Source organism: Geotrypetes seraphini, chromosome 4 (genome assembly GCF_902459505.1).
Source record: "Geotrypetes seraphini chromosome 4, aGeoSer1.1, whole genome shotgun sequence".
Classification (NCBI taxonomy): Eukaryota; Metazoa; Chordata; class Amphibia; order Gymnophiona; family Dermophiidae; genus Geotrypetes; species Geotrypetes seraphini.
The window spans coordinates 248,044,482-248,066,293 of record NC_047087.1 but is presented as its reverse complement, the minus strand read 5'-3'; the positions used below and the strand labels follow the sequence as shown (position 1 = coordinate 248,066,293).

The window sequence follows — 21,812 nt, the reverse complement described above, 5'->3', positions numbered from 1 at the left end:
TCTGTTCAATAAGATCCTCCTTATTGCAGCAATACTAAAAAAAAAATGTCATTGTGCTTTTGAAGGTCTTTGGAAGCCTCACTGCCTTTGTATGCATGCACAATCAAGTAACTATTAAAAATGCATAAGTAAAAACAAATGGTAGGAATGTTTCTCAAATTTACTTATAAGATCTCAAGTGTACAGTAAATTGCTTTGGAAAAGGGTTCACAATATGTTGTGCTCTAAGGCCTTTGCCTAACTTTTCTTAGCACACTTTAGAAAGCTGTTATTGTGTGGTATAGCCATTCAATTGATTACAAGTAATTGGAAAAACCATGATATAATTAATTATACATTTTGGTGGGTGAATGTGTGTACTACATACAGATACGAACGAATTAACACAGAATGTAAGGGTTTTAGTGATGTATTTAATAAAATTTGGAGCCCATTGACTAAATTTGGTTTATTTATCTTTACACATCCAGGGGGGTTGGAGGGAGGGGAATAAATATTGATAGTGATATTTGGGTAACTTTATTCTTTATTTGTATTGTTTATAAGGATATATTATGATATTATAATATGCAGGAAAATGAAATTATTGAATGATATTTATGTTACCTGTATAGATAATAGTGGAATATCTTTTGTTCTTTCGTTTGTATGACACTGTTTTTGATTAAAAATCAATAAAGAATTAAAAAAAAAAAAAATTACTTTTTAATTTTTCTGCTTTTGTCATACAGTCAAATAGTTATAGCAGTGACCTGTAGGCATAGTTCATATCCTTGGCTGAAGGGCTATAACTGGTATTTCTTCCCCCCCCCCCACACTAGGATAGTTACAATGAATAGCTATCAGCTATTGCTGCAAATTTGGTTTAAAAACTAGATTAATTTTCATATCTCTGAAAATAAGTAGACCGCCTATACACATGTCATTTGCATATATTCAGCTAGCAAAAACATCTGGAAGTGACTTGCCTTCCCACAACAAATGTCAACTATATTTTTTACATCTTGTCTTCTAGTAAAATTGAATATAACTTCAGTTTTACAGCTTAGTTTTTCTTTAGAATTGCCTATTTTCTGCCTCAGTTTCTTCACCTCTAATCTTCCCTTGTCATATCTTTGGCAGTTTCTAAGCTGCTTTATAAACATTCCTGTTTTTCATCTCCCCCCCCCCCCCCCATTGCCCTATGCGTTTCAGGCTCATAGGTTATTTTTCCCATCTCCTTTGGGCACCCTTTTCTAAAGAAAAGGGAATTTAAGCATTTTAATTCTCATGTAATATTTTACTGCTACTTCAGAGCCAGCTGCTGTGTGTGCCATATAGGCATGCAAGATCTCTAACCATACACAAATTTTTAATTCACGAGTCTCAATAATAGTGTTATTTCTGCCATTGAGACTTTTTCATTGGTCCCTCAGACCTACTCCTTTATATCACATTTTATACTACGGTATTTTATCTTAAATGTTCCTTAAATAATAATCTTATTTTCAGTTTCATCAGTTTTATCAATCCAAATTCTCAGTAAAACAAAGTAGATAAGATCTTTTTAGTAATACTCATTTTTTAGATTACAACATTTCCAGTCTGCTTGGGGACTGATTGTCCAACATGAATCATGTTTTGCACTATGCTGTTTCAAGGGAAGCCTCCTATAAAAAAAGCAAAAACCTAACAAACCGTAAATAACATTTCCATACAGTGTTTTCTGATGGTTCTTCAGCTGAATCAGAAGTAAGAAGTAAAGATGGTGGTGATTTGCAAACATCAGATTTACCAGTAGCTGTGAGGACTGCTGCATCGGAGAAACCATCCTTAAGAGAAATAAGACAAGAAGTGGGCCTACAGATTAAATGGGGATGGTAGAGACTCTGGGAATAAGAATGAGACAGAATCAACGTCAATAGTGAATATTAGGGGTAGCTCTTTGTCATCTGAACAATTAACATTATTACCACATGAATTGGGTTTTGTACCTGCTACTAGCTATGATTCGGTTAAATTACGGATTGCATTTTTTAGATTTCTTCAGAAATTTCAATTGAAAATTTACTTTATGGACAATCCTATGGTCCCTGATATATTAATATGTAAACCAGTTTCTCACTGGTAATCATCAGGTCTAATGAATTCATTGCCATTAGGGTGGAGGGATTCAAGCGCATAATTAATAAAGTACATAATATGTAATCTAATTATTACATATATAATATAAATGTAATTTTTACATTTTATATTATGCACTTTATTTCTGTTATTACTACTGTGTGCAGCATCTTTCACCCCTGTCCACCAGCTCCATACCCATTTCTCCTTGTATTACCTCTCTCTTTAACACAGTACCACATTCTCCCTCCATTGCCATCATTCCTCCTTCCCTTCTACCATGCTGCCCACAGTTAACCTGGAAGCCTTCCCTTTGAGCAACTTTTTTTTCCCTTCCAAAGTCTGATCCTAATATTCCTCCCACCTTCTCCACCTCCCTAAGGCCCCTCTTGCATCCCTTTCCATCTGTCCCACTGTTCCTTCTCCACTACCACATCCAACATTTCTCCCTCATCTCTCTCTTCTTCATGTTTCTCTACTTCACTCCTCTCCCACTACCATGTCCAATAATTCTCTCTCCTTCCCTATGCCCAACAATTCTCATTTCCCCATGCGCACCATCTCTTTCCCTCTCACTTAGACACCCATGCCCAGCAATTCTCCCTTTCTATTCCCACTCCCACCTCAGCATCTCTTTCCCTCACTCCCTCCATTCTTCCATTCCTATGTCCCAAGTTCATGTTCGCCTCCATCCTGTCCCAAATTCTTTCCCCCTTCCTCCCCCCTTTCTATCCTTTGCGCTCCTTCCCTTCCTTCTCTGTCCCAGCGTGCCCCTCTTCGTCCTTCCCTCCCTCTATTCTGTGTTCCAAGTTCATGTCTCCCTCCTGCAGGGGGTTTATCTGTTCTAGCTGGCTCCCTCCTCCCAGCTGTACTTCTCTTCATAAAGCTGTGGGCGCGGTACCTACAATGCAGCCCGCGGCTGTCCCAGAAGCCTAGAAGGAAGGCTTCTGGGTCAGCCATGGACAGCGTATAGGAGCTGCTGCTCTCGACTTTGAAGAAAAGTGCGGCTGGGAGGAGGGAGCGGGCCAGAATCCAAGGACTGCCTGTAATTTAAGTAAAACAATAATTTCTGTGTGGTCCAGGTACAAAATAAGTACCTGTGTATAATATGTAAATTGCTTTGATTGCAACCAGAGAAATGCAGTATATCAAGTTCCACCCCCTTTCCCTCTTTAAAATAGTCATTGAAGAAGTGCAACTGGTGAAGCAAATTAGTTAGCAAGAAAATTAGTGGGAATGGACAATGAGCAATCCACAGGAACCAGCGGGATAAAATCAAAGCTTGTTTATTTCAGTCCGATATGTTCTTTTCCCATTTTTCTGTTGAAGGCAGCCTGTAGCTAGGGTCACATGCTGTCAGGGTTTGCTATCCTGCTTGTCCTCAGAGAAATCCAAACTTATGTACCTTTTAGCAGGAGTTTTTCACAGATAACAGGAAACAAGCCCTCACATACCTATCCATTTTCCCATTTGTACTCTAATCCTTATTATCAGACAGAGGTAGTCCTGCTTTCAAGTGAGCAGTAGTGTGCGTGTATGGTGAGGCTTCCCAAATGCTTCTAGACTCTTAGATGCTGGTGTAGTTTTCTGCACTGACTCAGTAGCATCAACCCATGCTTGTAAAGATTTGTATTCTGCTGTCTACAGAATATCTGCTGGTAACCAAATTGGTTTTACACAAAGCTGATAATTTTTGAACGTATGGAAAAAAATATTTAGAATCTGAATATGACAAGACTTCCATCAGTATGAAAACCCCAGATTATGAAATATAGGATGGCAACGTTTTGGATCATGTCTACATACAATACATGTTTTTATATATTTACAGATTTTTTTAGTTGTCAAACTTTGACCAGTTTTGTGGAGATCAAGATTTTAAAATAAGATCCATGCTGACATAACATGTTTTCTTTGGAATACCAGTGAACCTTTATGGAAGCCAGCACTGTAGATTGTTGCATCTGCTTTTTATTAAATTCTTTTCCTGTAAGCTAGACATGTGATGTGTGGGTGTCTCATTCAAAACATTTGTTTACCTTTGCTTTTATTTCTCTAAAAGTGCACAAAAAAAATCCTACCAGATTATATTGATTCTAAAAGAATGGGTATTTACTTTGGGGAAAAAAGGGGGTTTCTCAGAGTATATAATACAATTTTTTGGGTACATTATAAATGCAAAAAGACTGGCTAAAACAAATTATCTAGTGTACTAAAAATGACTTTTATTGCACATTAATTCATACTCTTACATACTTCATGTCAGAGCTGTTATAAGGAGTGGATAAGGGTTGGGTGGATAAAGGTTGCCACTGTACTTTTTCACCCTGTAAGCCCCAAGATCTAGAAAGGACTGCCCTCTTCATACCCTACTCATAATACTTTGAGATGCATTATTAAAACTTGTTTAATAATGATTCATGGCTGTCATCACTGAAAATCGCAGCTAAGTGACCCAAAAAATACAAAGACTGAAATGCTCCCTGCATTTGGTTAATGCTTTAACAGAAAAAATAACTTTTCATTAAGAAAAAGAAAAAAAAAAAAAGTTTTTGGCATATATGAAGTTTGCCATGCAGAGAACTATAAGCTCATATTGTGGTTGAGCTTATCTTCCTTAGCAGCAAGAAGGTACAAGGCACATAGGCCCGGATTATAGCTGGTTGCCCAGAAAAGCGGCGCTATTTGCAACAGCACCATTTACAAAATCTCGGCCATGTCAAAAGTAGGCGCCAAAAACGTAGGCCAGTGTTCTACAGGTCTATATTTCTGGTGCCTATTTTTAATGAAAATCATGTCCATAGAGGTGCCTACTGGCACCTATGTCCACTTCTGGTGTAAACCGCACCTACTTTTGTTGTAGGCGCTTCTATGAATGGGAAATGGCTGTCTTTCTTTGTAGACACCTACATTTTTTTCTATTTTTAGTTGGTTTTAAATGACGTAAGAACATAAGAACATAAGAAGTTGCCTCCGCTGAGGCAGACCCTAGGTCCATCCTGCTCAGCGGTCCGCTCCCGCGGCGGCCCATCAGGCCCATTTCCTGAGCAATGGTCTATACTTATCTATACCCCTCAATCCCTTTTTCTTCTAGGAATCTATCCAAACCTTCTTTGAAACCATTTAATGTTTTCTTGTCTACAACAGCCTCTGGAAGCGCGTTCCATGTATCCACCACCCTCTGGTCAATTACCGTGCTGTTTTATCACCAATTAAAACAATTAAGCTAGGCAGCTTTAGGGCACCTACTGCCGCCTAACTTAGAGTAGCCCGCTTAGAACTCTGGTTTGTGAGGATTTGGTGAGATGTAAGATTGGTGAAACAGAGCAGAAAAAGAAAAACAAGTGGGGAGTTGGAATTAGAGAATGACACGGGGAAAAAATCTGTCCCCGTCACTGCACTGTCCCCGGCCCACCATCCTCTGCACCGCCCCGTCACCGCCATCCCTTTCACCGCCCCGTCACCGTCCCCGCAGCATTCATATAAGTCTCAGTACTGCGAAACACCATGAAGACAGAAGAGAGTCCTACCACTGCTACTACTGCACTGAGAATCTGTTTCAGTGCCTCTGCCCTGTAGTAAAAACAGAACATAAAATAAATCAATTGACTTGTCCTCCCTTGCAATGACGTGTCCCCCATGTTCACCTTTAGCTCGAATCAGGTCAATTGTGCACACTAAAAATGCCCACCTGAGCACATAGTCATGCAGATGCTGCAGTACAATGAGCAACAGGAGGATCTGGAACGTGAGCGCAGGCAGGCAATGATACAAAAACAGCAGACACCCGACCGATTGCAGCGTTCCGCCATCTCCCTCCCTCCACCTCACCTTAGATGTAGACTGGCACACATCACTAGGATTCTGCTCCCCTCCCCCATTTCCTTGAAATTCTGCCTATGAAATGTAGCCTTTGCCCCTATCTCAGATTATCCATGCAGAAATTTGCCTGAATCAAGTGCCAAGAGAAAGTACAAAACTGGCCAGAATAAAACAGATTAGGACATGTTGTAGATAGGCCAGGTAGCATGTTGCCTGACACGAGTGTAAGGATGATTTGGCTATGACCACCACCTAATGGCAAAAGGAGTAAGGATCAGCCTTCAGCTGCAGTGGTAACAGAAAATAGAGAATGACACTGGGAAAAAATCTGTCCCCGTCACTGCACCGTCCCTGGCCCACCATCCTCTGTACCGCCCCGTCACCGCCGTTCCCTTCACCACCCCGCCACCGCCACTGCCATCCCATTCACCGCCCCGTCCCCGTCCCTGTCCCTGCAGCATCCATATAAGCCTTAGTACTGCAATATTTAGCTTATTCCTTTCTTATAAATCAAAGTTCTGGCTGCTGAACTAGAGAAAGAGATGTTCAGCTGGCAGGGCTTTGTTTATAAATTTTTATCAACACAACTAATATACTACTTTATCCTAAAGCAAAAAATAAATAAATATAATTTTTTTTTCTACCTTTGTTGTCTGGTTTCTGCTTTCCACATCTTTTCATTCAATTCCTTCCATCCACTGTGTGTCTTCTCTCTGCGTCTTCCATTTGCTGTTATTGTGCCTCTCCCTTCACCCCCTCCCACAATTGGTCTAGCACCCATCTTCTTCCCTCCGCTCCCCCATAGTCTGGCATCTGTCTTCTTCCCTTCCAGCGTCTTCTCCCCACTCTGCCTTCCACATTTCCCTTCAGGGTCTGTTCCTCTCTACCCTCTTTCAATGTCTGTTCTATTCCTTTCCACCACCACCCTTCCCTCCCTCCTTTACCATCTGTTCCTTTCTACCACCCTTCTTTCATATCTTCTATCAGTTCCCCCACCATCACTAGCAGTCTCTCTTCTTCCTTACCATGAGCAAATAGAACTTCTGAAAATTGTATTGCTGAGGCATTATTTCTAATGCCTCATCATTAGACATCAATTTTATAATTCTTACTGTCTGCTCTGATTTCATTCACAATTTGGTTTGTGTTGTGGCTGAGGATTCCATGAGGCATTTAACCTTTTCCTGTCTCTTGAACTGTGATTTCAAGTTGATTCCTTCAATAATGGAGTCTCACGGCAGTAGCAGTTTTCTCTTTTGAGCTCTTTTGACATTGTTTAAGGGATTTCTTGTACATTTGGTGCTGGTCTTCTTTGATGAGGTCACTTCAGAATCTATTTCCAAGGAAGAGAAACTTTTTCCCTTTCACTCCCTCCTTCCTTGTGTGAGCCGGGAACACGCGGTCCCCGCAGCCCCCACCCACACGCCGGCTCGATCGTTTAACCAGCTTCCTCTCTCCACCTCACCTTAGTTTGCCGGCTTTCTTTTTCGGTGACTGGCACGCTTTCAAAGAGCCGCGCATGCGCGGCTGCTCAAAGTTCAATCTTCTGTTCTGCTGCAACTTCCTGTTTCCGGTTGGATCAGAGCAGAAGATTGAATACTGAGCAGCTGCGCGTGCGGGTCGCTGAAAAAAAGCCGGCAAACTAAGGTGAGGTGGAGAGAGGAAGCTGGTTAAACCATCGAGCGGGTGGGCGGGTGGGGGCTGCGGGGACCGCGCGATCCTTGATGCCTCACTGCAGTGAATGGCCTTGTCCCCGTCCCCGCAGAGGCTGCTATTTTTCATTCCCCGTTTTGGCGGGTTACCCGCGGCTAAACACGGTAGCCGCGGGTAAACCGCTGCCGTGTCATTCTCTAGTTGGAATCAACAAATTTATAGGTGTAATTAAAAACTGAGCACATATATAAATATAAATATAAAGCAGTGTTCTTCAACCTTTTTACACCTAAGGACCAGCGGAAAAAATTATTTTGTGGACCGGCAAACTACTAGGACTGAAATTTAAAACCCCGTTTCCGCCCCGTCTCTGCGAGCTCGGTCCTCACAAACCATCTGATCCCATCTGCACAAGCCTCAGTTATGATTTTATATTGAATGTATTTTATTAAAGTATAAAAAGAAACAATATTCTGTACAATTGTTATTTTATAAATACAAATAATACAGAGCAAGGATCAACAAAACCCCTGTCTCCCCTCCCCTTCACATATATCCCCTCTACTATCAAGAAAACTGAATAAGCCAAATTATTACAGAATGATACACAGGAAATATCATGCTAACAGAATACCACAGTCACACATAGCAGGAATAGTGCTAGGGGAGTGCAACTAGGGCAACTGCCCCCTGGTCAGAGATAGCCCTAAGCCAGCTGGAAGCTAAATAAGCAGTGCCTGGGCTTTACAGTCCCCAGTTATGTCTAACACTAGCTCTAGCAGGATATATATTTCAAATCTGATATATTCTAATCACAAAATAGAAATAAAATTATTTTTTTCTACCTTTTGTTGTCTATGGTTTCTGCTTTCATCTTCTTTTCACTCTCTTCCTTGCAGCATCTGCCCTCTCTGTCTCTTCAATCCAGCATCTGCCCCCTCCCCCTTCCATATGGTATCTGCCTTCTTTTTATGCCCCTCTCCCCTTCCAGCCTGTGCCCCCTCTCTCCTTTTTACAAGATTCATTCCAGCTTCGCTGCTCTCTTCAATTTTATCTCTCCACCAGATCTAGCATCTCTCTATTTCTCTGCTGACCCCCTTACCATCATCAATCTCTCTACTTTCACATTCCATCTCTCAACCTTCCCCTCCTCTAATCTCCCTGCTAACTGTTTCCTTCCTTTTTTCCTTCTCCCTTCCCTTTCCCTCCTCCCCTCCCAGCAGCATCTCCCTTTCTCCTTCCCTCCAGGTCCATTAGCAGCTGTCCCTTTTTTTCCCTTGTCCAGCAGCTTCCCAGACTCCTTTCCCTCCTTCCCTCCCAGCAGCATCTCTCCTTCTCCCTCTCTACAGGTCCAGTAGCAGCTGTTCCTTTTTTCCCTTGTCCAGCAGCTTCCAGACGCCTTTCCCTCCTCCCCTCCCAGCAGCATCTCTCTGTCTCCCTCTTGCAAGTCCAGTAGCAGCTGTCCCTTTTTTTCCCTTGTCCAGCAGCTTTCCAGACTCCTTTCCCTCCTCCCCTCCCAGAAGCATCTCTCCTTCTCCTTTTCTCTAGATCCAGTAGCAGCTGTCCCTTTTTTCCCCTGTCCAGTGGCTTCCCAGGCTCTTAACAGTGGCTTTCTCCCCTCCCAGCAGCTCTCCGTACTTGCCAGCGCAGCGATTCACTAAGGCAGCCTTGGGTCCTTTGATGGGTCGCGCCGCCTCCGAGGAAAGAGGCGGCTGCGACTCAGCAAGAGCCCCAAGGCTGTCTTCCTGAATCGCTGCGCTGGTAACTACCGACAGCTGCTGGGAGGGGAGAAAGCCACTGTTGGAGGCTCCCCCATGATCTCTCCGGCCCTGCGCAAACCTGCAGTTCGTCAATCTTGCCGGCCCTACATGGACCGGCAGGAAATTGCAGTTGTTGATCTCGCCGGCCCTGTGCGGACCGGCAGGAATTTTCTGCGGACCAGCACTGGTCCACAGACCGGCGGTTGAAGAACAGTGATATAGTCTTTAGTGATCCAACACGGTCCGTGTTTTGGCCTCCAGTTGGAGACCTGCCTCAGGGCCGATAGAGTCAGTCCACTAGATGGCGCTGTGATGCTTAAAGCTCAAACTTTAAATTTGTGCCCTAAGGGAAAAACTCCGTTAAGTAAGCAGTCAAGCTGTGCATGAACAAACTTGTTCCATTTTTACATTTTACTAGTCCTACCATCATTTCAGTACTACTAGTTTAAGAAAACAATGTCAGAATGTTAATATATAACAAAACTAATTTATCAGTCTACAATTGTATTGTCAGTTAGTTTTTGGTTTGGAAAATAGTTGCTAAAACAAAACTTTCAGGTTCTAACATGCACAAAGGTAATCAAGAGTAAAATACCTGATTTACTAGAATACATTCAAGGAGTCAGACCAGGACATTATTTACAGACAGGTCACCCAAAGGTTATTTTTCTTGACATATAGCTGTAATTTAAACATGCGGGAGTTAACATGAGGGATTAAAAAATATTCTGTGTTCCAGTGAGTTGAAATTGACTTATGAACAGTGACAGTGTAAAATTAGAAAGCCCTTACTTAAAATCTTAAATACTGAATGACTAAAATATTTTAAATGCAGTCAGCCATATGAGGGGGTGCAGAAAAATTCTCAACCCATCCAGGAAGAGAATGACACAGATATGGTTCAATCAATGATCTGAAACGATGTCAAAATATAGAATTTCATTTCTGCAAATTGGCACTTAATGAAATAACTTATTGCAGCTACAGTGGCAAAATAACACTCAGATCTCAGAATTTAGGAAGTTGGTTGGTTGGGCTGAACTTTTCAGCACCCTTTCATACTTCATCATATTGAAATACAGTCTGTTCTTGTTATTCACGGTAGCATGGTTTATGGAAAAGTTCACAAACTGTAAAATGGCGCATAACGAAATGTTGTACCACCGGGGAAATAGAGGTTAGGTTCCAGCAATACGTTTTGTACCTCAAAACCACATAACGTGAATAATGGATCCTATAGCAAAAATAGGATTAGGTTCCTGCATGGGACAGCATTTGACAAAAACCATAGTAGAACATTTAGAATGTTGCAAACGTATTTATTTATTTGCAGTATTGCTTATAGAAATAGCATTATTAAACAAAATAAATTTTGCATATCAGTGCTAGTAAGAAATTATCTGCTCATCAACCAATGCAATGCACTGTGGTTTCTCACCATTAGAAGTATAGTACCAGCTTACATATACTTTATAACTTTACTTTGTACCTATCTTCGCTGATTGTCCAGCTCCTCTTATTGTAAACCGCCTCGAACTACTACGGCTTTGGCGGTATATAAGAAAAATATTATTATTATTATTACAGTAATGCTGTTAAAAACAATTGCACACAACAGTACTGAAAAATACATACAGTAATGTACTATACACTATTGTACTACAACAGTAGGCAATTAATCTGCTCATTAACCCAAGCAATGCACCATGGTTTCCTCAGCATTAATAGTACAATAACCCTGTAAAAAAAAAAATTGCACACAACAATACAGTACTGAGAATAAATCCATAGCCATGCCAGGACATGCTATTGGGCATTCCAAAAGGGACCCTTAGTGTGCTCACCTTTAGGACAAAACAGTCCAACATATATAAAGAGATGGTACACTACCATTATGAAACATTGCTTGACAAACCCAGCTTTATGGAAATGTACTGTACAGTATCAAAAAACTTCAGTAAGCAATTAGGGTCCCTTTTACAAAGCCACCGAAGTTATTCTACTGTGACAAATGCGCCAAAGCCCATAGGAATTGAATGGCTTTGGTGCATTGTCCCTGCAGGGACATGCTGTTGGGCTTTCTAAAAAGAGCCCTTAGTGTTCTTACCATTAGGACCATTAGGACAAAATGGTTCAGATGTACCGTAGGATGCTATAGCACAGACTGGGAAACGGACATATATAAAGAAATGGTACACTACCATTGTGAAAACATTGCTTCACAAAAAACAGCTCTACACTAATACAATGTAATGTAATGTAATTTATTTCTTATATACCGCTACATCCGTTAGGTTCTAAGCGGTTTGAAGAAAATATACATTAAGATTATAAATGAGAAGTAAGAAGGTACTTAAAAAATTCCCTTACTGTCCCGAAGGCTCACAATCTAACTAAAGTACCTGGAAATTAATAAAGAAGAGAAAATAAAGATGGTTGAAAAAAGAAAAATTCTATGTGAATTTATAGGATGGAAATTAAACTGACAGTGAAGAACTGTATGAAAAATACATATGGAATGCAGTTAGAGAGGGTAGGTTACAATCTATTTATGGTATTTGTTTAATTGGACGGTGTTAAGGTGGGTAATTTGGGGGAAGGTTATCTGAAGCTAGGTGAATCTTCTGGAGGTAAAAGAGGAGGGGTTAAGATATTTGGATGAATTTTTTGAAAAGCAGGGTTTTGATTTCTTTTCTGAATGTTTTGAAGTTGTCTGATATTGTCATAAGATTGGAGATGGAATGGTTGATTTTTGCTGCTTGTGTTGCCAGAAGGTTGTCAAACATTTTCTTGCGTTGTGTGCCTTTGAGTGGGGGGAAGGCGAAAGGGTTCGAGGTTCTTCTGTGTCTTGAGGTGGAGATTTGGTTTAAGCGGTTGTTTAGATAGGAGGGGGAAGAGCCGTGTAATGCTTTGAATATCAGGCAGTAGAATTTGAATTGGATTCGTGCTTGTATGGGTAGCCAGTGAGAGTCTAAGAAGGCAGTTGTTATGTGATCATATTTTTTGAGTGAGTAGATCAATCTGAGGGCGGTGTTTTGTATGGTCTGGAGTTGTTTTATCATAGTGGCTGGACAAGGAAGATATAGGGAGTTGCAATAATCCAGCAGACCTAAGACTAGGGATTGGACGATTAGTTTAAATTGTGCTTGGTCAAAGTACTGTATCACTCAGTCCGATCAACCTCTAGTGCATGAGTTGAGGCTGACAGGTCGACTTCTGTCACATAAGCCTCTGGAGAGGGACAGACGTGCAGCTTAAGAACGACAGTAGCTGTAGAGCAGTGGTCTCAAACTCAAACCCTTTGCAGGGCCACATTTTGGATTTGTTGGTACTTGAAAGGCCTCAGAAAAAAATAATTCTTATTAAGGAAATGACAACTTTGCATGAGGTAAAACTCTTTATAGTTTATAAATCTTTCCTTTTGGCTAATAATATTGTAATTTATAGCTAAAGAGACATATGATCAAGAAACTGTTTTATTTTTCTTTTGTGATTATGGTAAACATATCGAGGGATTCAAAATAGAACCCATTGGACCGCATGTGGCCCCCCAGGCTGCGAGTTTGAGACCACTGCTGTAGAAGATGGTGCTGGTAGGTTAACTTCAGCCTGATCAACCTCTGGTACATGAGTCTCGCGACTCATTGACTGAAAAAACTGTCAGCCTTGTCTGTTTGGCTTTCTTTCTCAAGTCCTTAAGTTTCTCAACATGTGGGAGAGCTTATCTGCTTGAATTTTAAACAGTTGCAGGAGGGATGAGAGTGGTAAGAGCAGAAGAAATGGGCATGGGGTGGAGAGGAGGGAGAGATGGTATTTGGGGGAGGCAGCATGTTGTGAGTAGGTTTGGGGGGCAAGACGGAAGGTAAATTGTTGCAGGAAAGGTGAAAGTGATGAGAGAGGGAGAAATGGGCATGGGGGAAGGAGAGAGCATGTTAATTGTGAGTTGGGTTGGGGAGGAGGAAAGGAAGGAAAATTGTTGCAAGGGGATGAGAGAGGAAGAAATAGACATAGGGATGGAGGGGATGTAGAAATGGTGCATGGGGGGAGAATTGTGAGTGGTGGTGGGGAAAGATGGACTGGGGGTGGGAAGGAAGGATGTCGCACTCAAGGGAAGGGATAAGAAGAGAGAGAAAGCTTGCAGGAGGCAGAAAGTGTCTCATGGAGAGGGAGGAATGGAGGGAATATAATATATAATAAGTGACAACTCAAGGCAAATACCTAACTCCGAACAGCCACAAAATAGCCAAAATATAATGCAGGTCCAGCAACATGGGAAAAAACAAATAGGGTTAAAAAGGATGTGTTCTGCAGTATCCCTCCCCCCCCCCCTGAGATCAAACAGGATATAGACAACTTATATGTTCTGAACAAATAATTGTTTTAAAAAATAATGTATGCTACTTCTCATTTGCTCATAAAATTTTCAGTCACAGGGCCACCATGCTGTAAGATGTGCTTTATCAGTGGTGCAACCAGTATTTTAATTACAGCACTTAGGCTTCACTTAAGTTTAAAGAAAAAATAATTTTTAACCCTTTTCTTGGTGGAAAGAAACCCTGGCCTCACCATGAGCTGTGTTTCACAATAGCTACCTCAGGAAGCCAAGCAAAGCATGGAGTTTTGATTGAATATTTACAGTAGCCTTCAACCTTGAACAAAAGTCTGCTTACTTTGCTTACACACGTGTGTATTGAAGTCTTGAGCATGAATTCATGTGTGTAAGCCAGTGATTCCCAACCCTGTCCTGGAGGAACACCAGGCCAATTGGGTTTTCAGGCTAGCCCTAATGAATATGCATGAAGCAAATTTGCATGCCTATCACTTCCATCATATGCAAATCTCTCTCATGCATATTCATTAGGGCTAGCCTGAAAACCCGATTGGCCTGGTGTTCCTCCAAGACAGGGTTGGGAATCACTGGTGTAAGCTAAATAAGCAGGGGGAAAAAAAAGCAGCGGCAGTAGTAGAGCATATTAGCGCGGTTGGTTTTTTCTTTTCCCCTCTGAGTTACTTGGGGAGTCTGGTTTCTTCCAATTCTAGCTTAGGCAATAGAAATATTGGCTGGCTCAGGGTTGCATGCCACCTTCTTAAGTAATGTCACTCAGTTGTTCTCAGGCTCCACATCTACTGGTAGGGGAGGGCATAAGAACACACAATAATTGCCATACTGGGACAGACCGAAGGTCCATCAAGTCCAGTATCTTGTTTCCAACAGTGGCCAACACAGGTCCCAGGCATATACCTGCTCATGGGTAAGGTCTGGAGATATTTCAGGAAAGAAAATTAGGTGAGTCTAATTTTACCTTGTAGCACAGTGTATCTCAAACTGTGTGCCAAGGTACACTAGTGTGCCTCCTGAGATTCCAAGTGTGCTGCGGCACACTGAGGAGGAAGAGAGGCACCTGCCAGCTGACTTCCCTACGCGGTACATCGCCAGCGCTACCCGATTTGCCGAAGGCCTGCATGTTTCCCCCTTCTCTCTAGTGTCCTGCGGCTTCCCCCCTGGCCTCCTGGTCTTACCTTTAAAGCTAATTACAGCAACCTGCAGAGGATAGCCGGTAGGTAAAATGATTTTATTTTCAATAGTGATTGAAATGTGTCAGTTGTGAGACTTTATATCTGCTGTGTATATTGTGGTGTATGAAAAATGAATGGAAAAAATTGCATTACAATTAGTAAAGGGGATGGGATCTGGGGCAGAGCTTGGGTGGGCCTAGGGAGGTCTGTAGTTGGGGAACTCAGTTGATATTTGTTAGACTTAGGGGGTACTTAGCTTGAAGTAGTTGAGAAACACTGCGGTAGGCAATCAGCTGGTGCCAATGCCTGTCCTCTCCGGCTCTCTTTCCTGCTGGCACCCCTACTGGCGTCTCAGGGCCCATCTGGAGGGCCTCTGCACATGCGCGGACATCAACGTGATGATGTCATGCTTATGTGTGATGTCCGCGCACATCTGGGTGCCTCAAGCCGTGGCCACTACCTTTAGTGTGTCCCAGCTTGAGAAAGTTTGAGAGACACTGTTGTAGCACAAATGTGTGATGGTCTTGCTGTGTACCTATAAGGTATTTCCTAGGGGGACCACATTCCTCTTAAACATCTTCCTGCAAATATTTATCATGGGAATAATTATGTATTTGTAGAAGCCGATCTGTAATTTTATAGAAATTCCATAGGTTGTACATACAAGAGGTGCTGAAAAGTTCTCAATCCAACCAAGAAGAGAATGACATAGTTCAATCAATGATCTGAAAATTAGCAATAAGATAATGCTGTTTCCAGCTATAGTGGCAAAAGGGACTGGGCTATTTCAGTCCTGGCTGTTTTCATCTCTTAAAATTAAGACACCCTCTCAAAGTCAACTTTTTACCTCAGAGGTCTTCCCTCTGGACAACTTTCTGTTCCAATATAAAGAGAAACCTTACGATGCACCTTGAAGTCACCAGATAATGCAGAGGCAGAAGATGACTATGGGTGAGCGAAGGGAAAAGAAAGAAGCACCAGAGAGGGGTGGGGGAAGGTGAGCTATGCCCCCTCCTTTTCAAACCTTGAAGTCACCAGATGATGCGGCGGCAGGAGAAGATGACCACAGGTGGTGTGAAGGGAAAAGAAAGAAGTATCAATGGGGCAAGGGGGGCAATTCCCCCCCCCCCTCTTTTTCAAACCTCGCAGCTTCAGCAAGGTAAGAGCTTTCCAATACAATGGCTGCGGTTAAACAGCCACGCTGAACTGCCTGCTCTGATTTGTCATAGACCTGTGGCAAAATAATGCTCAGAAATTGGGAAGTTGGTTGGGCTGAGAACTTTTCAGCACCCCCTCATACATACCATGTTATTTGCCTGGCAGTTCTGAATTTTCTTAATACGTACTGTATATACAATACCTTGCATGTCTTTCTTTAAGGTTATAGGTTTAGTTTGGGAATTAGCTACTCAAGTTGTTACTTTCACAATTTTTAGCATTATGGCCCAGTAAGTTGATAAATGACACAAATACCTACAAACGCATTTTGGAAATGGAAAAGGAATGCTCCATGGGGAATACAATCTTGCTTTACAGGACAAATATATTCCAGATGTTAACTGTGCCTTATGAATCTAATTCTTGCCAGTTTTCTTTTTGTTCCCTTGTTTTGTCCCCCACTATCTTTTTTTTTTTTTTTATTTTGAAGGCTTGTTTTCTCTATTTTTAAAAATTAGTTTTCTCAGCCTCTGTTTCCTTTATATGCATCACGCTCATATTTTTAAAGTTATGAATAAAAATAAAAACCAAGCTAGAAAATATTTAACAAACGTGATGATATAATTTAAAAAAAAAACCCTTTGGTACAGTTGCCCTAACCAGATAGCATGTCTTTATTTGTAGTTTTTTGTATAATACTGCCATCTGACTTCCATGAAAGGAAGTAAAAGAAACTCGGATATGTGAAATATCTATGAATATACTGTGCCACACTTTCACAAGAAATGATGATGTCACAAATAAGTGAAGGCAGTGCTGCTTTAGTTTAAAGGGGTGTATATTTCAAAAACGGAGGAAAAAGCCTCAGACAAATGCCCTCCCACCACCACAATGGTGGATAAAGGTGGTTGGGTGGTAACCTCATTGGCAGAAAACCTCCATTGCACTCCCTATTAAGTAAACTATAAGCAGGGCTGTCTCTGCAAATGATAGATGAAAAAAACTTTCAACTTATCTATGATCGGTACACCGACGATGGCCAGCGTTTCACCAACTTGCTGCCTCAGGGTGTAACAGAATCCGATCAAACTAAAGCCAGAAAAGAAAATTATATCAAAACTGGACTTATGCACAACTTCAAACAAGTTTAAAGAAGCCACTCAGACATACCTTTTAAACGGGACGTGAAAAACGCCTCCTCTGATCAAAAAAAGATGGCCACATCATAACTGTACGGGGTTAAAAAGCTCCCGGGAGATGACATCAAAACCCGGAAGTGGTTGTTCAGTAAAAATGCTGATCTAGCTGCTTACACATAGTAGTTCAATGTTACTACGTTACTAATCGGAATAGAAAGCCAAAGTTCTAAAAAAAGGAAGTGACATGTATCTCTATTTACCAAGTTTCCTTTTGGACACTTAATATGATAATGTGCATATCTGAAAAATAATCTGGTTCTTTGTTTTGCATTGAATCATCGCTGATTAGATGACGGGACATTATGGATGCTGAACAGTTAAGTTCTGAATTCAGTCCTAAAGTCTGAGGAGAACGGCCAGAGGAAATGAACCCTGATAGTTCATTGTGTATTTGATACTGTTGCTTGCTATCCAGATATTACTTCTTGTCTATCTTATTGCAATAGTTTTATATGGCTATGGCAGATATTACACTTTACCTCTCTTTTACGAACACATAGCTCGGCTTTTAGCGCCGGCAGCGGCGGCAGCTACTCTGACACTCATAGGAATTCTATGAGCATCAGAGCAGTTAACCACTGCCAGCGCTAAAACCCGAGCTATGCATTCATAAAAGAGGAGGTTAATCTGATAAATGTGCTTTACATTTTCTAGAGAAATTGAGGAGAGAGTTTAACAAATGTGCACTCACTCATTGCTTTGAACGATATATATGTGTATGGAGGGCTGTACCTTCAGCAAACTCCACGCCTCTCTTCACCTAAAGTTTATAGCTGTTTCAGTGGAAAGTATATAACAATAAGATATTGGAGAGTGTGCATTGAAGTCTGTGAAATTAGAAAAAAAAAAGATTTGGTGATTATGGTATGAAGCTGAAATTGACATTCATACAATTTGTAATAGGGCAGAAAGACATAGATGCAAAAAGAGGCAGAAGACGCAAGCATCATGGATGTGCAACAGCAAGGCAAAGAAAGTGAGACACCAGAGGACCAGATGTGATAATACAAAATATTTTTTGCATAAATAAGAAGCTTACAAATGATATGACTCAACATGGCCATGTTTCAGCAACTCTGTGTCAGGAGTCGTCACAACCTTGCAGATTGGCCAAAAATGTTTACAATATAGACAGTTTAAGAACTGCACTATGGATTTATAGTGTAAACTTTTGTGCAAGCAAGATTATACATATGTAGATAGGAAAAGGATATATCCTCTACATCCCTTTCTATAGACTCACACTTTTCAACGAGTCTCAATTTTAACCGACCCTCAGAGGTACCACCGTGATACTTAAAATGTTTCACTGTATCCGGCTTCACGTACCATATCTTCACCAGGCCATACTGCATAAATATTTTTACTTTTTCAAACATTTTGGCAAAAAAATTTTATATATATAATATTATATTAAAAATATTTATTTTCTAGTACATGTCCATAAGAGTTAGAATTAACTGAGAGGTTTAAAATGGACTTCCAAAACATTTTGGGGGTTATTACAGTAGAAAACCTATTTTGCGTTCATACATTCATTGTTCTTAGCTTTTAGGCTATGCTTATGGCATGTACGTATGTGATAGGGTTCAAAAAGAGAAAACAAACTTAAATATTCAGTTTTAAGCATTTTTGCATTTTGAGGGGGTGCTGAAAAGTTAGCCCCACCAACTTCCTAAATTCTGAGTGTTAATTTTACTACTGTAGCTGGAAAACAAAAAGTGTTGTTTTATTTTGCAAAGTGCCAATTTGCAGAATCGTAATGCTATGATTTTTGACATTGTTCAGATCATTGACTGAACCATGTCAATGAAAAGTGTGGAATTTTCAAGTGTGGAATTCTGAGCTATCATGAAGTTTCTATTCCCACAGCAGAAAAATTCCAAAGGAAATCCATGAATGTATGATGCAAACATTGAGTGACAAATGCCCATCATACTCCAGAGTGAAGTGGTATGCAAACTTTCAGGGTGGAAATTTCAAGACCGAAGGTCTGGAAGGCCTCAAATGGTGTCAGCTCCCTAAATTGTTGATCATATTCATGACCTGATTTTGGCAAATTGGTGAATTTGCTGAGACACTACAGATATCCAGGGAATGTGTAGGGTGTATAATCCATGAGCAACTGGGTAGGCAGAAGCTGTCAGCCAAGTGGGTGCACAAATGTTTGAATGCTGATGAGAAACAATGTCAAGTGAACACATCCAACTTGATTTTGCAGCATTTTCAGTGAGCTGGTGCCAACTTTTTGGAATGACTAGTTAATGTTGATGAAACATGATCCCGAGACAAAACAGTCCATGCAATGGCAGCACTCAGGTTATCCAAGGCCAAGGAAATTCAAGACCTAAACATCAGCAGGAAAGGTCATGGTCACAGTATTTTGGGATCAGGAAGGTGTAATGACTATCTTCCAAGGGGCCAAACTGTTAATGCAGCAGAATACTACTGGAACTTTCTGGGCTGATTTAAAGGAGGCATTGAAAGAAAAAAATGGAGTGAGAAGCTGTGGAAAGGAGTTCTTGTGCAAGACAATGCACCCGCTCACAAGGCTGGCAAAACGGTTCATAGACAACAGCGCGAAAGACAAAGGCGTGCCCAGACAATTGAGCGCAGCGCGGAGGCGCGCACCGCTCAAAATTACTGTTTTTAGGGCTCCGACGGGGGGTTTTGTTGGGGAACCCCCCCCCCCACTTTACTTAATAGACATCGCACCGGGGTTTGGGGGGTTATAACCCTCCACATTTTACTGTAAACTTAACTTTTTCCCTTAAAACAGAGAAAAAGTTAAGTTTTCAGTAAAATGTGGGGGGTTAGAACCCCCCACACCCCCCACAACGCCCCCACAACGCGGCACGATGTCTATTAAGTAAAGTGGGGGGGGTTCCCCCCCACGTCCCCCCGTCAGAGCCCTAAAAACAGTAATTTTGAGCGGTGCGCGCCTCCGCGCTGCGCTCAATTGTCTGGGCGCGCCTTTGTTCCGGCGCGCTTTTGACCTGACACCGACAAAATGATGAATGTTTTGATGCAGTTGGGGTTTCAGTGCATAGACCATCTGCCCTACTCACCAGATCTTGTTACATCTAACTATTTTCTGTTTCCAAACCTTAAAGGGTTTGAAAGGGTGACAATTTTCGAATGATTCGGAGATGATTGCAGCAGCGGAGCAGTATTTCAGTGACCAGATATCAGAGTATTTTTTGACTGAGTTACAAAACCTTCAGACACAGTGGGCCAAGTGTGTTGAACTTAGGGGTGAATATGTGGAATGCCTTGTAAGTTTCATGGTTTCATGCGTCATCCCCTTCTTGTGTGGGCTGAGAACTTTTCAGCACCCCCTTGTAAATAATTTATGTGGTTTTTAAGTTGTCATTTTTTTATATGCGCTTCACTCTTATTTCTTTTTGTGCAGATCCACATATTAAGGTCTCTGGAAAGAAGGACAATGTGAAGGATGCTAAAGAAAGGATTATGTCTGTCCTGGACACTAAGGTATTATAAAAATTGTTTAGAAAAACATTATAATTTTTCCTAAATTTATTTCACAAATGCTAGTTGCAAAAAGTCTTTTACAGTTATTTTAGTTGGCTGCTTTTTAGAAATTGTAAACACATTTTCTTTTTCTAGTAAGGCTCCATTTTTCTCCATCTGTAAATTTCCTTTCAAACAATTCCTTCTTTGAAAATCATGTAACACTAACGCCCTCTTCTACAAAGCCGCGCTAACTGCTGCCATGCGGCATCAGCCCCAAAGCCCTTTAAATCTCTATAGGCTTCGGGGCCGTTACCGCGCGGCTTTGTAGAAGAGAGGGGAAGGATTTTGCTTTACTCTGTTTCTTATCTATTGCTCTAAATCATTTTTGGCTTTTTCTAACAGTTTTTATCTAGCCTAATATTACTCTTCATACTTCTACTTCTTCCTAGATTCAAGCTCTGTAAACAGTACTGTAATCAGTTTGTTTAACTGATTGATTGAATCATTTGGCTTGCTTAATGGTAAGTTAATGCTCTTTTCATATGCTGGAATGTTATATTTAACAAAGCATTTGTAAGTATTAACATTCCAGTAAATGAAATACAGTAATTCCTGCCTGCAAACCTAATTATCCTATTCAGAAATTGTATTTGTATCATTTTTGCTCATCTTTCCTATAGTTCTACATTATGAACAAGGAGTTTGACTATAGCTGTACAGTATCGTCCCCTACTGTATATAAAGTATAAAAGTAGACTTGTAAAAGCTTAGAATATGCTTATTTAACTTCAGGAGTTGTGTGGGTATATCCAGCTATTCTATAAAAAAAAAAATTATACCCACAAAGGAGGCAAAAATGACTTAGATATGTACTTTACCAAGAGTATACAAAGGCATTCCTGGAGGCATGAGCTTAATGGGAGAAATGGGAGGCGAATATGCATATGCTTATTGGTATTTGATATACCACCTATCTTGGAGAAGTTTAGGGTAGTGTACAGATTTTTTTTCCCCTATATTACATTACATTAGGGATTTCTATTCCGCCATTACCTCGCGGTTCAAGGCGGATTACAAAAGAGTTAAAGAAGGTAGATTACAGAAGATTTACTTAAGTGAAGAAAAC

The 21,812-nt window shown here is 41.0% G+C and overlaps 1 protein-coding gene across 2 annotated transcripts in view; it reads left to right on the top strand.

Annotated features, from left to right (window-relative positions):
* BICC1 (BicC family RNA binding protein 1) overlaps positions 1 to 21,812 on the top strand; it is a 276,580-nt gene that overhangs the window by 149,045 nt on the left and 105,723 nt on the right. For both annotated transcript variants that reach the window (XM_033941758.1, XM_033941759.1), the window contains exon 4: positions 20,625 to 20,704. In XM_033941758.1, coding sequence (XP_033797649.1) covers positions 20,625 to 20,704 — 80 coding nt within the window. The remainder of the gene's footprint in view (positions 1 to 20,624; positions 20,705 to 21,812) is intronic.